At 38.0% G+C, this 12,215-nt stretch overlaps 1 protein-coding gene across 4 annotated transcripts; it reads right to left on the reverse strand.

Annotated features, from left to right (window-relative positions):
* Positions 1-1,498: 1,498 nt before the first annotated feature.
* LOC144665964 (uncharacterized) lies at positions 1,499-6,245 on the reverse strand. Of its 4 annotated transcripts, XM_078527291.1 has the most exons (6): positions 6,150-6,245; positions 5,119-5,205; positions 4,679-4,752; positions 3,660-3,702; positions 2,601-2,884; positions 1,499-2,289 (listed from the first exon to the last, which is right to left on the reverse strand). In XM_078527291.1, the coding sequence occupies exons 4-6, from the start codon at positions 3,660-3,662 to the stop codon at positions 2,127-2,129; spliced, it is 450 nt and encodes a 149-aa protein (XP_078383417.1). In that variant the 5' UTR covers positions 3,663-3,702; positions 4,679-4,752; positions 5,119-5,205; positions 6,150-6,245; the 3' UTR covers positions 1,499-2,126. The 4 variants fall into 4 exon arrangements, with proteins under 4 accessions (XP_078383417.1, XP_078383418.1, XP_078383416.1 ...); XM_078527292.1 differs by lacking the exon at positions 6,150-6,245 and having other exon boundaries at positions 5,119-6,099; XM_078527293.1 differs by lacking the exon at positions 5,119-5,205 and having other exon boundaries at positions 2,153-2,289; positions 6,150-6,234.
* Between the last annotated feature and the right edge of the window lie 5,970 nt (positions 6,246-12,215).

Raw genomic sequence — 12,215 nt, forward strand, 5'->3', positions numbered from 1 at the left:
TAAAGATTTAGAATTTATAGTTAAAAGTGTTCGTTGCTTGGCGGGAAGTTCCGCCTAAAATTACATAAAATTAAAACTGCCTAACGAAATTAAAACTAGTGAATAGCTTATAAATTTTCAAGTGTTAACAAACGGTTTCTTGCCAAATAGAGTAACTAGACATTAATTTAAGAAACTAGATGTGTCAGCAAATGTATTCACAGTGAAAACACGATGAGTCAGCAACCAACAGGTTGTTGGGGGAGTAAGTAAGTAAGTAAAGTCTTTATTTAACGAAGGAGGGTAGCACTAAAATAGCATAAAAATACTTACAAACCAGTGGCCCTTTAAGATTATTTACAATAAAATATTAAAATACACTAGAATGCGAATATTAAAACTATGGATAAACTATAAATATAACGAATAAAAATACAAGAAATACGAGATAAAATACTTAAAAGCTAAAAAGGGTAAAAAGTGTAACTAAATTAAAGAATAAAATGATTTAAAAGCTGCTGTTCTTTAAACATTCTCTTCCAACTGAAGAGAGTTCCCAAAAGAGTTAGGATTCGGTATTTTTCGCATAGATAGCGTTAAGCTGTTCCAGGCTTGACAGGCAGTCGCAGTAATGTTCTACCTCCTTCAGGTTGTCGTTTGGTAACAGGGCGAACTATATTGAAGCTGGCATATCTAGTCTGACGTGAATGATTCTCGCTAATAAGCTTTTCAGATAGGTGGGCACATGCCCCTGTAAACGCTTGTTACTAGAGGAAATGTGGGTTCGGCACGAAACTTAACTTTTGACAAAATGTGGTGAGCAGGGGTGGCGCAGTGGTGAGAGCGCTCGCCTCCCACCAATGTGGCCCGGGTTCGATTCCGGCCCGGTGCCATACGTGGGTTGAGTTTGTTGTTGGTTCTCGTCCTTGCTCCGAGGGTTTTTCTCCGGGTTATCCGGTTTTCCTCCCTCCACAAAAATCAACACTCCAAATTCCAATTCGACCTTGGATGCACGTACACGTCTTAACGAGCTCCTGAGCTCCTCCGTGTCACGTGGGTAAATAAATACATTTACATTTTTTGACAAAATTAACACTTTTCAGAAATGCGACACCTGCGGAACTCTTAAAGGGACACTGTCACCAGTTTCACTTCAAAAACTCAAGAGCCTAAAACACATGGAAACTACGAATCCAACTTTGTTAGAAATCACCATGCAAGTGTACAGAAGCGAAAAACAAGTGATATTATTGCGATGCCATCAGGAACTTTAGATCTAAACTTGAAAAAAGTGAGGCTGACTTTTTCAAGTTTTGTCCTTGAGGACTGGAAAACCACCTAAAAATTATTATGGCTCCCTTCAACAACAATTTACTTTAGTCTATTTCTCCATCTTGATGTACTAGGTGCATTTTATGTACGAGAAGACCTATTTGTCAATTTTAGTACTTTTCACCGAAAAGCCTTGAAAAACGCCCTGACAGTATCCCTTTTTGTTCTGATGAATTAACTACTTAAAAGTAGTTAATTCATCAGAACAACAGTTATTACAAAAAACTTAATTGTAATCTTGGATAAACAGTACTTAAGTAAACTTATTGTTTTTCTGCTAATATTGTTGCTGGCTTTTTAAAGGGACTGTGTCACGGCTGGGTTATGTGTATTTTATTAGTTTTTGCCAAATACTCACCAATTATCCTAATGTTGGCAAAGAAATTACTTCAATCGATCTAAATGACAAAAACATTGCAACCAACCATTGCTTCATTGCAACCAATTTTGTCTCCAGGGCGTTATAATTTTAGGGGTCTTTTAAGTTACAAGCAAACAAGATAAACTTTGAAAACTGTACAGCCCAAGAATATTTCAAAAACCCGTATCGCAATCCATTTCAATCTTCGTCACCCTTGGCCATCCGTACCATCCGTTTTGTGTTATTGAAATGTTCCTTCACTGTTTCAAGAGGTTATTTTTATATTTTCAACGAATTTGATGGTCATTTCCCATGCCTAAATTTAGCGAAAATCCGTGACACAGTCCCTTTAATTTAAAGTACTAAGTAAGTTTCAACATAAAAATACCTTAAATACCACAAATTCTCTGTACAGTTACACTCAACAAACATTTGTCACAAGAGTTTTCTATACTCAAGCTTTATCCTTGAGTTTCAGATCGCCTGCTATCTCCTTGTAAGTGAACTCGTCTTCATCATGACACTCATAATGCCTAATCCCAGTAAATTCTTTCTTTACGGTAGCATTTGAAACTGCATAAATCATCTTTTCTCCAATCTTCATGGTATCGGGACACCTGAAAATATCAAATGAATGCAATTTGAGTAAGCGTGTCACGTGTCACGTCATGTGACTAAAACACAAGAAATTAATGTATAAATTCAGCCAGTGAAAGAAACTATTTGGAAGAAATGTCTAGCTTTGTGTGTACATGCTTATCTGTCTGGGCATTTAAATTCTATGCTTCCAGAAAATATCCACACACCCATCATGGAGGGAATTGCAAATTCCAGAGGGGGGGGGGGGTCAAAAGCCTAGAAAATGCTGTCTTCATATTCTGTGCCATAAATGTAACCAATTCAATTCTACAAGACACCTCTTGCTTACCAATATATGTAAACGACAACATCTTTACAAGTACCACTTGTCCGGAAATATGACACATCAAACAGAATGTAACGAGGTCCTCCGCATTCCAAAACCTCTTTCTTCATCTCATCAAAGACTCTTTCACTTGTTTCTGGTGTTTTGTCTGGGTGTGGTTCGAAAATCTTTTCCACGACAATCTCCTTGTTGTCTTTTATCATCATGATAGAGTGTCCATGTACACGTCTGTCTTTGACGGCAGTGAACACTTCCTTGCATTCCTGATTCATTTGGATTCCAGATGCCTTTAATTAAAAAAAAGAATGCCGTACAATGATTACAAACTTTACATTAATAAGAATTAATGAAATAGTTGTAATTAGGTTTTATTTAATTTACCGTTACATTAATTATTAATGAAATAGTTGAGGGGATTATTCCTCTCAGCTAAACGTTTTTTGACACGTTAATAAAGTTATTATTATTATTATTATTATTATTATTATTATTATTATTATTATTATTATTACTGTTAGTAGCTCTTTATTGATTGATACACTGGATTGTCTGTGTCCTTTGTATCGGCCAGAGTGACTACTTTAGGTACATTTGGTTTTACGATACTGGATTGGAATATTTCTGTCGGCATTGCCTACCCATCAAGATGGCATCCAAAACAGTGATAAGTAGTAGATAAAATATGAGCGGGAGATCTGTATGGGTGTTTACAATGGCGAGTCGATAGGCAGGGTAGGTGAGCCATTGTAAACGGCCATACAGATCGGATGTGAATATTTTATTCTACTTGTAAAATGAAAACAATAAATTGAATGCAATTAGTATTGTCATGCGATTCGGCAGAGATCAGTATCAAAAGTCAATGAATACTAATTAGCTGAGCAGGAGTTTGTATCAAAAGTTCATTCTCTTGTTTGATTTGTATTGGGGTTTACAGTTGTGTTCATGTGATCTGAATACTGTGCTGGGATTGGTTTGGACCCTCATGTCGAAAAGTGAATGTATTTTACAAGGTCTTTTAAAATAGTAACTATTTAACACAATCCAAATTCAAGGACTAACCATGACTGCTGTTAATCAATTCAACTTTCAAATATTTCAAGTTCTGGAAAAAAGGAATAAACAAATAAGGGGTAAAAATAAATCCATTAATTTTGCAGATAATTTTATCATGAATAAGGACTATTAAGGTACTGGACTGGATACATCCTCTTCCCCAGGGCCATGCATATTTTTTTAAATGACATGATGTAGTTTCGTCGACCACGTGACCAAAAGAAACAGAAGGCTCTGGTTACAAGAATGGACTGGATATTAACCAAATACCTAAGCCTGAGCATGGTGATGTGTCCATGAGTGTGTGACATGTGTAGTGTATTGGTTACCTTAGCAACATTGTTATGATCACCAGTTACTCTACTGATATCGTGAGACATTGTGAAACTACTGCATGATGTAAAAATACTAGTCATGATTGTGTGAAAATAGAATTGTAGTGGATATATAGAATGGTTATTATGAATAAAGATCAGATTAGAAATATGACATGAAAGGAGTACCTTTCTGTCTTAGTAGTTAATGACTTTACAACAACATATGTATTAAAGAGACTATGTCATGGGGATTTTGCAGATTTTTGGTCTAAACTGTTCTGAAATTAGTGGTAGGCAACTTAACCCTAAATAAACATTATCTTTGAACATCAAAAGGAATTTATAACCTTAATTTGCGGATAGAAATCAAGCTACGGCTATAAATATCTATATTTTGAAGATGCACGGAAACAATTTGAAAACGTTTGCCTAACCCTTTTCAAATTGCAATCCGTTTCCATCAGAGCCATCCACACCCAAAGATGCTCGTTAACAGTTTCAGTGCTCTAATATAGCAATTTCTAATAAAAATGGACTATTATTTTTAGGTTTTATGCGACACAAATATAAATCTGGTAAAATCCGCGACATATAGTCCCTTTAAAACAAAATTCATTTAACACACTTCCAATCAAGGGCTTGGCAGGATGGGTGAGGGTGCAGGAAATTTAACACCAAATTATGTCAAAAATTATAAACAAGGCATACCTTCCAGTGTTTTGTCCCTTTGGTAGTGACGGTGGTATTCGTTAAGAAAATATGACAGGCACAGAATTCAGTTCCTACAATATATAATAATTAATTGAGCATAGCTCAGCACATTCAGTGCTTTACCTTTCTAATAACCTTATTCAAACTAATATCCATTTAAGGAAAATATGACGAACACTGAAGAACCTCTGATTACTCTGAAAGGCAGGTGTTAAGATTACGCTAAATTGTTACCGTAATTGGTAATATATTTATCTTAGGAAATGACATATGGTTAAGTGTTGTGCAGATTTGTCGAATTATAATACACAATATTATACAGAATGCAATCATACATGGCCAAGGACTATTGATATCAATTATGTAAGGAAGGAAATATACATTCAGTGTTTACTCAGGAAATGACATCAGCAATTTGTTAACAGTAGTCATATAACCATATAAGGAAAATCCAAAGTATATGCCCGATATCTGATCATATATAGCCATGAAAGCAAGGAAGACAGTTCTGCTTTAGCAGTTTTCTACAAATGCAGATTTAAACGTTTGTTAATAACATTCAACTTCAAATCTCAAAACCAGGTAGCATTATTCCTTGTGTATAATGTGCAAGCTTTGCTGTGCAAATGCCTACGGTATTTTCAGCTATTTAATTTAAAGGGACAATGTTACGGGGATTTTTCTGCTTTTCAGTAAAAAGTGCTAAAATTGGCAAAGTTCTCTTGCTTGTACACGAAATGCATCTAGAACATCAAGGTGAAGATGTAAAGCAAATTGTGTTGAATGAAGATTGGAGCCTTTGTAAGTTTTTCAGCTGTTTTTCCAGGCCACAAGGGCAGACCTTGAAAAAATCAGCCTGGCTTTTTCAAGTTGAGATCAAACGTTCCTGATGGCATCACATAAATATCACTTGTTTATAGCTCTAGTACACTGGCATAGTAACTTAGAACAAAACTGGACCACTATTCGTAGATTTCTTTAAGTCTTTAGGCCCTCCAACTTTTGAAGTAAAACTCTTGACAGTGTCCCTTTATTTTCAGCCTAACAGTAAACATAATTTTTTAGATTCTAATTGTATTTTTTCGGGAAAGACAACGTATACTGGTATACTTCGTGACAAATCGAACGTACACCAAGTTAAATTTTCTTGACATTACCATATATGGTCACGAAATGTTCACCTTTGTTCGGCAGGTTTTAGGACAAATAGTTATTTTTCTCTCCCTGCAAGCGTCAAGAAACGCTTTCCGTTCTAAAGACTATTGTTTAATTTCTAAACTTTCCATTGCACAACAATTTTGTCAAAAATTACGCACTGTGCATGAAAAAGCATTCCATATAATATCGTTGTGTTGCGTGACCCGCCGTGGAAATGAATTTTGAATTTTTTTGAACAGAAATCCCGCAAAATGAACGTTTATAGCTTCCATACTAAGCTCATTACATACAATCTTCTCTTTTTCTGTACCTGCGTATCTACTCTTGTCTTCAAACGACCTCATTTCGCCTTTTTTCACGGTAAGTATAAAGTTTATATCATCCAGAAGCTGCCTCGTCCCCAGGCGCCGATCGGCCCGGCGGGAAAACAGGGAACGCGGGGGTTGATGGTTCAGGCCCATAATGCCAAGCAAGCCGTGCATGCACGAGTCCAAGGAAGTGAGGTGTACGACAAGGGGGCCGGGGGGATGCCGCCTTCTGTTTTATGGCTTTTCTCCTGAAACCAGAATCATATGATAATAGGATCGCAATACTGGTTCCAGTATATTCAGCGCGCGTTGGATATGAGATGGTAGATAGCCATAACTATCTCATATCTAACAAGCGCGAGTGGAATGATTGTTTTATTAAAAACGCCCAAAGAATTGCAATATTTGAGCTCCCCGGCCGGGCTGTCCTCGTTAACGCGTATCGGCTACCATATTTGTGGTCAATGGTATATGAGCAGTATACCATTGCCTGTTAACCAATCAAACTTCAGGAAATGCAATTTACCATAGCTACTCACCAACCAACCTACCAACGACTACTTAGTAGTTTCACCACTGTTGATAAGTTCGTCATAGTCTATATCATTTAACGTATGTTAACGGCACTTTTTTCCTCACACCCGCTATTAAGGGTCCCTTACGGACTCTCGCTATTACGGGCACTAAACGACGCCCCGAGCGTCAGTCCACTTTAACGAGAGTTGACTGTACCGAGAGCCTGCAACAGGCTACTGTTCTTGCCTTGGTGAGGCAGAACGACATTTCTAGTTTCTGAGATCTGTTTGTTGTTGTTGAGCCCCTCCCAGGGGTTTTAGGGAACGAGGGAACTGGAGCATTTATTTTCAGGGAACAGGGGATATTTTTAAATTAATTTCAGTGAACAAAGGAACTCTTAGGAAGGTTGTCGGGAACAAGGGAACACCAATCTACTTTCAATAACATTTATTTTTTTAACTTTCCAAGCCCCTAAAATATTAAATATATTATGTACTTGAGTGTCATGCGAGATAATTTCGGGATGATTATTAATACGAGCTGCACAAGGCATCTTGGGAATGTTTGTAATGATGTTTCAAAAAAATTGACAGGCCAAACACGACTCCTATTGACACCTTTAAATTTTTGCTCCAACGAGTACGTCCTTCAAAGACCTCCCCTTTCTGTAAGAAAGTTCTGTTGCCAGTTTAAGCGTTTAAGCGCTCTACCATGGTAGCCATATTGATGAAATGACAGGAAAATGGCTATCCCTAACACCAAATCTGCCACGAATTCCATACCCTTACCAAGATTCACAAACCAAACCCAGTCGGGAGACCAATCATATCCGCCTTTGACAGTCAAACAGAACGAATCTCAATCTCATTAACTTTCGTAGCATTACTTTGAACACAAGCTGCTCATTTTCGCATAATACTTTTCAAAGTCACTCAGTTGAAAGTGTTCACTGCAAATATAGCCACTGTTCGGCGTCCATGATTTCTTGTCTTGCTTTCTCACAACAAATTCAATCGACTTCTGGCGTTTTTTTCGTCCTTGAGAAACTGAAGAAAGCTTACAAAACATAACAACGCAACGGCCTGGTTCTCGTTTTCTTTTACAACTACTGTCCCCTGACTGGGATTAAGCCATCTTCAAACAGCTAAGAAAACTCTAAGCCCCGAAGGAAAGACTGTATGTACACACCTGTGATGTTATTGTATTGCGTGACATAAATCCTGGTCTTTCGGGTCACGCAATAATCTTTTTTTCTTTTTCCTCAAATATTGGGGAAGGAATCAGTTACCGAAGAAATCTTTTTATTTTTTTTATTGATGAACAAGGTGTAGTTGTTCGCTTGTAATTTGATATTTTTTAAAAATTGTTACTGAAACTGAATTACTGACTCACATGTGATTCCCTCCTCCAGGTCCTGATAATATGCATAATAACAGATCTGCAGAAGAACTGTGCAGTGAAATTGTTCTAAAGCTTTCAGGTCGTGTAAAGAAATAGACAAACTGAGCGTCATACTCAGCATACTAAATGTATGTCACGAAACTCTTCGACGACAACGTGTGTGACGGACTGATTATCATCAGTCGAGGGCGAAGGCGAGCGACCTTCGTCACCCTCTCAAATTTTTCTTTACTCGCCCTCGTTTTCCGCTCTCCCCCAGCTACTAAGAGCCTGTAACAGGCTAATTAATGTCTTTCTTATTTTTTTACCAAACTTTTTTATTTTATTTTTTGATTTTACCTAAAACATAGCCACAATCTCTTTCCATACATTCTCACAGGTCGAAAAAACTCATTCTAGCAGCACATTGAAATTCGTCACATTTGAAACGAGTTATATGTTAGCCAAGCTCCAATGAGTCTCCCCTATCTCAGTGCTTATAGGTGCACAAAGTCATTTGTTCAACTTCTGTTGGAAGAACTCGGCAATTTTTTAATTAAAGCCTTTCTCCACTGTTGGGGACTGTTTCGTCTATTTTATTTATTTGTTGTTTTTTCTGACCAATCAGATTGAAGCTGGGTGGGCTTTTCGATCACGCACCAATTACAAGATTAACTTAATTCAGTCTCTTATCAAAAATCGTGTTAGCCATGTACGTGAGCCATTCAGGCAAGTCAAATTCCCAAATTGAGGGTAAGGCAAAAACTTGTTAAGAGAAACACAAAAATCCCGAGGTAGGGACTCCAATACAGAAGAGACGAGGATGCTTTTCGTATCGCTTAGAAGTGTAAATTACGAAAGGCTTGAGCCTTTCCAAGATTGGTCTTTTGAAGGGGGTTTAATTAAGGTTTTCCTAGGAACATCCTTGTCCCGTTCATATGGGAGTCCCAACCCCTGGGACACAAATAGGCAGAGATCAAATCAAACTTTTCAAACCTTCAGTCTGGAATAAATAATATCCAGATCTTCTCCTGTTCTGTCGGTAGGTCTAAAGGAAAATAAGCGAAGTGATAGGTGATTCCATGAAACATAACAATCTTGAATACAGGTTAACTAAAAAAAAACTTACCAAGTTGAAAATCACTTATTGATTAAATGTTTGTCTTATGCGAAGGTGAAGTGGCCTAGTCAGTGACCCCACGTGTTGGGGTCATTGTGTTGTGTTCTTAGACAGGACACTCCTGTAGTTCCTCTCTTTACCCAGAAAAATCAATGGGCAACAGCGAATGAAATGCTGAGTGGTAGTGTTGAGCTAGCATCCCATGCAGGTTTGCAGGAGGTAGTAGAAACTAACTCCAAATCGCTCTATGGTCCTGAAACCGAAAATATGGCCTTGGCTGGTGGATCACTAGGCACAATCGCAGACTTTTCTATTTTATAAAGCGTAGCTAAGTCACAGTTTGAGTTTGGGCTGCCTATGATTCAAGCAGTAGTATTCCGACCTAAATTTGCACTATTTTACCATAGCACTCTACTTTGTGTGAGGCCCTATGCGCCAACTTGGCGCCTGGGGACAGGTGAAGGTGACTCTACTTCGTTAGCCTGCGAGCAGGCTCACGTTGGGGCACGCACGAATATAGCGTGGGGCACACGCGAGTGGCGAGCGTAGCGATAAGGCGGGGAGTGGCGCCAATAAGGTGAGCCTGCTCGCAGGCTACTACTTTGTAAGAGATTCGCTGTAAATCGTAACTAATTTTACAGACGGTGAGTGTTTCTAGGTCACTTCATTGTGATAACCATCTTCGGAGACCCAGGGTCAGTTAGTGGGGCGAGGGAAACGCGAAAATGCGGGTAGAAAATAGCGCGAAACTGCGAAAGAAAAAATCAGCATATAAAAGTTGTATTGACTGAAAGTGCCCCTGGGGAAAGAGTCTTACCAGACCAGTTCAAAAAATCTTTTGTATTGCCTTCGTATTATTCTGCCCAATCGGCGACCAGCCTGACTACAGTCCTTTTGGTGTGTTCTCACACGAAATTTGTACACAAAGCCAGTTCACTCGCCATACCTGTCTTGCTTGTTCGCCAAGAATTTGCTCGGGAAGGAAAAGTTTCGGCTAGTGTCTCCTCAACTTGGATGTGAAAATTGTGTCTTCGGGAAATATGACCGTCATTTGAGTGCTACACGTATTTATACACGCGCGCGTAGCTAATCGGTCGATCGACGGAAAAATTTACAAAATGTAAGGTCTTGAAAGTTTGTTTGGAAATAGTTTTGAATTCCTAAAATCTTTAGCTTAATGTAACTTATAACACATTGTTATTTTAATTTATTACTATGATATTCGAAGTTTTCTTTCTTATTACTATTTTTTCTTTAATGTAGATAAGGTATTATTATTATTATTATTATTATTATTATTAGAGTGATTTCATATAACCCGTGAAACAATATCTACCAGTTTGTGCGTAATAGTCAAAAGGAAACAAAATAAAACAATGAAATTTGTGTGTAATAGTATCTAAAAGCGTAATAACTATTTCACGGGTTTACTGAAATCACTCTATTATTACCTTTTTGTAACTTTATTTATTTATCTTTTCTTCTTCATTTTTCTTCTTCACCTCCCGCCTCGAATAACTAGGCTAGTTGCGGGAGGTGAAAATATTGTAAATAATATGATTGTTTAAATAAACTTTTTGTTGTTGTTGTTGTAGTTTTGCTTCCAGCTGCGATCGATCTTCTATTATCTCACCTATAAAAAAAAACTTAGGAATCGCTGCTGCACGCTTTGCACGCGTACCTAGACGGCCGCTTGACACATCTGCCGGGCTTGTTCGTAAAAACATTACTCTTTTTTGGAAAAGTTTCGCGTTTTAAAAGCTGTCATTGACTTTCCCACAAAAAAATCTGAAAACATCCATTACAGCAGTGCAACTAGCATATCGCACACAAACTTTTAAAACTCGCAAACAGCATGCAAGTGTTACGATACCTGCGATCGACCAAAATCTGAAGAATCCGCTGTTTCTCCGCGTGCATGGCCGTCAAACTTTCGACGTTTTCAACCAGGGGAGGAACTAGCCGAAACATTTTTCCTCTTTCTTCTCATATCGGCCTTCGGCCGGCTAAATCAGTTAAAAAGGCGCTTAAAACGGCCCGCGCAGGCGAAGAAATACAACACATAAGTCGATAAACGTTTCATTAAACTTTATTGAGATATTTAGAGCGAAATGTAGTTTAGATGTCATTTCCAGAGCTTTATTTCAGTAACCCTTATAGAATTCAAAATTTCCTTTGTTCGTCTCATGTCAACTGTGTCAACAACAATAATTAAGTGGCAGTTTCTCTTTAAGCGGTCCATCGCATTTCGGGTTCGGAAACAAGTTTTCCCTCAAACTTTGCCCAGTGAACTATCTTAGGTTGTAAGTAAATGCAACCACTTTAGTTTTTGGAAATACGTTAAAATATATTTTTTAGAGCTCTCAACAGTGAAGGCTGCAAAAGGCCTAGTTTTGAGCTTGGCCAGAACGAGAAATTTCATAAGTTGACGAGCTCGCCGTTCAAAAACAACCAAACGCACCAAATTATTATTATTATTCTTAAGTTAAGTGGTCCTTCAAAGGTTGGAAACGCATGTTAATTTTGTTACATTTTGATTAACGGGTCCGTGAAAATTTAAATATCAGCAACCGTTAGATCGCTTTTTGTAAACATGCAAAAGTATGGTGTCTTCGCCGGCCTTTATTTCACGAGTCCAGACCAGACCATTCTAAATTCCAACTGAATCCTACTAAACAGATGTTAGAAAGCATAGAAATATAAAAATACCTTGCACTTTTTATCTTCCTTTGCCACAGCGACTTCGAACATTTCGTGCTTATTCGAGTAAGTAAGCTCATTTGCATAATGTGTATAAAATACTCGCATAAGCACGAACTGTTCGAGCTCATAGAAAATCGAACCACTTGCAGATGTTATTGCAAAGGCAGCACGTTCTCCTCAGTTATTTTAAGACCCTGAGTGTTGGTCCGGTCTAGGAATCGAACCCGAGACCTCCCGACACCAGTCCGGCGCTCTACCAACTGAGCTAACCGGTCGGCGGTAAAAAAGGGCGTATGAAACTTCGCTCGTATAAAATGTGAAATTGTCAGACGATGGATAATGCGATATA

The sequence above is a fragment of the Oculina patagonica genome, chromosome 9 (genome assembly GCF_052425735.1).
Source record: "Oculina patagonica isolate OP01 chromosome 9, crgOcupat, whole genome shotgun sequence".
Classification (NCBI taxonomy): domain Eukaryota; kingdom Metazoa; phylum Cnidaria; class Anthozoa; order Scleractinia; family Oculinidae; genus Oculina; species Oculina patagonica.

Bases quoted from the DNA above. Each gene is read 5' to 3' on its own strand.
- LOC144665964 (XM_078527291.1), bottom strand. The intron at 2,290-2,600 runs GTAAGCAAGAGG...TGATATTTTCAG, and splicing joins GTTGTCGTTTACATATATTG to GTGTCCCGATACCATGAAGA.